The sequence below is a fragment of the Malus sylvestris genome, chromosome 16 (assembly GCF_916048215.2).
Source record: "Malus sylvestris chromosome 16, drMalSylv7.2, whole genome shotgun sequence".
Lineage (NCBI taxonomy): Eukaryota > Viridiplantae > Streptophyta > Magnoliopsida > Rosales > Rosaceae > Malus > Malus sylvestris.
This window is the reverse complement of record NC_062275.1, coordinates 17000578-17005302: the sequence shown is the minus strand read 5'-3', so window position 1 is coordinate 17005302 and position 4725 is coordinate 17000578. Positions and strand designations below refer to the sequence as shown.

Here is a 4725-nt window from a genome sequence, read left to right as displayed (position 1 = left end):
ATTTTGGATCTCAATTCTGAGAATACGTACGGAGTCAATGACTAATTGGGAAGAATGAATACATGAAATTTTACTTCCCAATCCCTTCCTTCTTATCAAAGATTGCAAAATATGAGATTCATGGGTTTGGCTCCATCTAATAATGTTGCAAAAGGTCACATCTTTTTCAAATTCCCAAGCCAAAATTCCAATTTTTTCTTTTTCTTTTGAGCAATCAAATGCCTAGAAAAAAGTTTAAGAGCCCGTTTGAAAATACATTTTTAGAAAACACTTATTCTCAAAAGTGCATTCGGTAACAACACTTTATTAAAAGAATTATAATATTTATAATAAAAAACCTAGCGCTTCCTAGAAAAGAAATTGAGGTACTCTTTGGAAGGGCTTTTTTCATAAAACATTTAAGTGATTTTTTGAACTCATAAACAATACCCTCAAATGTCATATTTCATTACTTTTGTAGTGTTAAAGATTAGTAGAGGTGTCACACGGCCGGCTCGGCCCGGTCCACTTAAAGTAGGCTCACACTTGGGCTTGGGCCGAGTTACTAAACGGTCGAATTCAGCAAAACGAACTTTAGTTATTTAAAATTTTAAAAAACTTGTTTGAACATGTTATTAAGCTAAATATCACGAATATTAAGTTAAGCTTAAAATGTATGCTTGTAATTAAAAAATAATGAATAAACATAATGGACCAAGGCCACGGGCCGTGCTCGGTCTATGACAGGCCCAACGGACCGTGGTCCTAAATCTAAGGCCTGGCCCGCCCACTTTTTATAAACCGTGCCGCGTCGTGCCTTAATTAAATGGGCTTGGGCCGTGCTAGTGCTGTGCTCTTGCCGGCCAACCCGTTTGACACCTCTACTGTCGAAAAAAAGAGGAAGAAACGTAGGAAGAGAGACAAATAGAACACGGTGAACCAAAAATCAACCAAAAATCCTCTTCACTCTTTCTATTGGTGAGAGATAAATATAGGAGTGCGATGAGCACTTCCCTGAGTATATGCAGTAACTTGTTCATCGGATCGGAAATCAACGTTCAAATGTGAGAGTTAACTAAGGTGGCTGCGTGATGTCAAATAAATACTGCAGTGATCAACCATGTTTCGAAGATGTGGTGCAAAAGATAGCCTGGAACAACTCATTTTATTTCCAATGAACCATAGCAGCAAACATCATGAGGATCACCAATGCAGCAGAGTTCACTTGGACCATCGAGCTACCTGCAAATGAGAAAACAGGTACAACAGACGGAGTAAACATGTGATCCTCAAATATGAACTCACACAGCTATATTTTAGTCGAATTAATCTAACTGTCGGTAGTCTGCATTCATTACATATGCTGTTTATCAATGTTTAATCAAATGATCTTTTCAAAAACCTGGTTTGTAAATGTCTTCAGAGTACGTACAACAGAAAATGGGATTTGGACACGTTGCCATCATTAAGAAATTGTCGTTCTAAGGTTTTGGCATGTCCAAAATTTGAGAGGCAATTACCACCATTCGGTCAAAAAAAGTTTCTAGCCTCACCTTGATTCTTACCGTTGTCAGACAATGCCGGTGGCGAAGCAGTAGATTTATTCGACATGGAAATCCCAAGGTTTGCACAGGTCATTCCAATTGCACCTTAATACATGAAATGAAACTTAATGAGACGCCATCCTCTGATTATCCAAAAGTTTCTAGGTTTGTGCTCTTACATTCTTCCAAGCAAGGAAGGGTAGTGACATTGAGAAGATTATCATAACCCTCATCACATTTGCAGTTGTATGTGAATTTTGATGTCTTGTTGCACGAGCCGCCTCCACAATACGCCCAGAAGCAAGCTGTAACACCCAAAATTACAAAAATGCAGGAATACATGTTAGAAGAAAACTAAACAAGATTATGCAGTTTTTTTCCTTATATAATGTATGAGAGTTAATTGTTAATACGATCAAAGATTGATGACTCATTGGCTTTGCTCGCTTGATCTGAAACAGGGGCTGGAGCTTTCGTGCAGGAAAAATCCAGGTTACCTACAAACACCGAAAACCATCAGCTTCATCTTTTCCTTAGTACAAATTATATGTTATTCCTGTAACAAAGAAACAAAATTATCAAACGACAAGCACATATATCCTCCAATTAACAGGAACAGTTATGATCCCAGTCTTTGACTTATAGCCCTTATAGGTAGGAGTCGTAGGACGTTAGGCCTGGGCACGGTTCATATACAAAAACATTTCACCATAACTGTACTCCAAGGAAAGATTTGTATTCACCTCTATCTAGGTATCTTGCTCTCTTTTTATTCCCTAAAATTTGGAGGTGAAATCTGTATTCACCTCTAAACATTGTTTTTTTCTTTTCTGGTTACAGACCTTTAAGCTACTTTTTTTAATCAACGGGGAGGGGGGTTTGAACCTGGAACCTATTCCAACATTGGCAAAAAAAGTACCACTAGACTACGAGCTCATCGTGACCTCTAACTACTTTATCTTACCTTCTGCCTCAAGTATTTCCTCCTGTCACATTGACATTGGGTAGCAGTGATCAACTAACAGACATTTTCCTAGCCAAATTAATATGATCCTTCAAGGCTTCAACCACCTAATCATACATTTTATAAAATAAAGGCTATTCCGTTACCACCCAACCATATCCCATGACCAAAAATTTCTAAGCAAGAGCTATACAGAAAGGCAAACACTCCTAAAACAAACTTATTTGAACTGAATGACAGATTTTGAAAGACATCACTACATAAAATTCATAACCCGCTTAAATAATTTTATGAGAGAGATGGAGGACATACAATTGGGAATGACGCAAGGGAGGAACTTGAAGTGATGAGTGTTGTTAGAAGTCTGCTTCCAACCAGGCTCACAATCACATTCAAAAAAGAAAGTGCTATTACTTGATGGCTTGCAATTCCCTTTTCCACATTCCACTTCTTTGCACACATCATCTGCCATCAGAAGAAATCCACCATTTTACAATAAGCATAAAAACCAAAGAAAACCCAGAAAACAAAACCAAAAACAAGAAATACTGAAAACGGAACAGAATTTACTAATTTAGAGTGAAATGAAACAAAACAAACCCAATATTGGAGAGAAGATAGGAGCCAGTAGGTTGTCTAGTGGATCAGCAGTGACTGGTCGAATAGCCACAACGATGGAAAATATGGCAAGCAATGCAAAGACAAAGGTGGAAGCAGAAGCCATATCTCAAAAGTGCTTGCACAGAGACAGAATTGATTAAGGTGATGAGATGTTATGGAAGGAAAGATAAGTGGAGGGATGGTGGGGTAAAAGCTCCGCGATGTAATTGACTTGGTGATGGACTTTTGAAATTTTTGGAAGATGATCTTTTAAAAATTGGCTGGTTAGGTTCCTGCAATTAACGTGGCCGAGCCTATAGGAAAGGTTTACACTTTACATGGGCAACTTGGGTAGTTGGCAGTTGGGGTTTGGTTCCTCGGCAGTAAATTATGTCCAAATTTCGTTCAGGATTTACGAAATCATTCATTATACGTTGTATTTTTATTGTAAAGTTTCCAAAGTGTCGGAATTTTACGTGAAAGAACAGGGAAGCGAAGGATTCGGTAACAGTAAAACAACACCCCTTTATGTTAATGAGATACTTTCAGTTTTCAGGTATCTCATACCCAAAATTAATGAGACATATATAATTAATACATTTTCGAAGTGTTAGTAAAAACAGCATTGAGAATCATACTCATTCATTCTCATTTCCGTATATAATAAGTATACATGTCGTAATTACATGTTGGATTGGATTTAGTTTTTGTTTTTTGCTTTTTGCTTTTCTTATTCTTGATCAGTTGATTGGCAGATGGAATGAAAGTTTCAAACCCTTGGAAATTTCAAATTGGATAAAGGAAGGGGACCATTGGAACTTGGAACTGCACTATTAAAGAAGCCATGCTACTTATAGCTATAGCAATCCTCCATGGCTTTACCGACCACCTAATTTTGTTAGCGTCTACCGTCCAAATTCCAAACTCAAACCTCACGCTAGTATTTGTTTGGTGGAACTCAAATGATGGTGATATTTAATGCATCCATCCGTACGCTACTAAAGCTTAGTGCAATGCTTCTATTTAAACACAAATAGGAGAAATATTCAACGTAGAATATGAGGTGCTTATTTATAAAGATCTCGTGTTATAACACATATATACCGATTACAAATTATTATGTAAGTGCGATAATGTTTCATATATAATTTTGTATGTCCTACATATTATTTGTGAGCTCAATAAAACTATCGCATTATGTAAAAAAGAAAATTGCTTACACCAACTAAAATCTAGTGGGTAATGTGTTTTATGCCATTGTAAATGTAAAAGTTCTTTAACTTTTTAAAACCCCAAGGAACACTTAAGCCCATAATTTTTTTTCTTTAAACGTGTAGAAATTATCAAATGTCCTTGTAAATACAAATTTGGTTTGGTGATTTTTATAGGGCGCCAAATTTTAACGTGACAAAATGAAATATTCTTTTTTTTAACAAAAATAACTATAATTAAACCCAACTGAAATATTAACTAGTTATTGATTTAGTGATACTTTTGTTCTTAATATCTCAAATTCGAATTCTCTCACCTTATTAACAAAAACAAGTTGGTTGAATCGTATTGTAATTTTGTTTATGTTCACTTCAACCTTTATAGTTCAAAAATGATCAAATTGACTCATAACTTTTTTAACTCATT

General features: G+C 36.1%; 1 protein-coding gene across 2 annotated transcripts; it reads right to left on the bottom strand.

Moving 5' to 3' along the window:
* Positions 1-925: 925 nt before the first annotated feature.
* Positions 926-3381, bottom strand: LOC126606319 (uncharacterized). 2 transcript variants are annotated; one of them, XM_050273685.1, is made up of 6 exons: positions 3088-3381; positions 2800-2952; positions 1937-2020; positions 1703-1828; positions 1545-1628; positions 926-1221 (listed from the first exon to the last, which is right to left on the bottom strand). In XM_050273685.1, exons 1-6 carry the CDS (start codon positions 3209-3211, stop codon positions 1145-1147), a joined length of 648 nt encoding a protein of 215 aa, XP_050129642.1. In that variant the 5' UTR covers positions 3212-3381; the 3' UTR covers positions 926-1144. The 2 variants fall into 2 exon arrangements, with proteins under 2 accessions (XP_050129642.1, XP_050129641.1); XM_050273684.1 differs by having other exon boundaries at positions 1533-1628; positions 3088-3379.
* Between the last annotated feature and the right edge of the window lie 1344 nt (positions 3382-4725).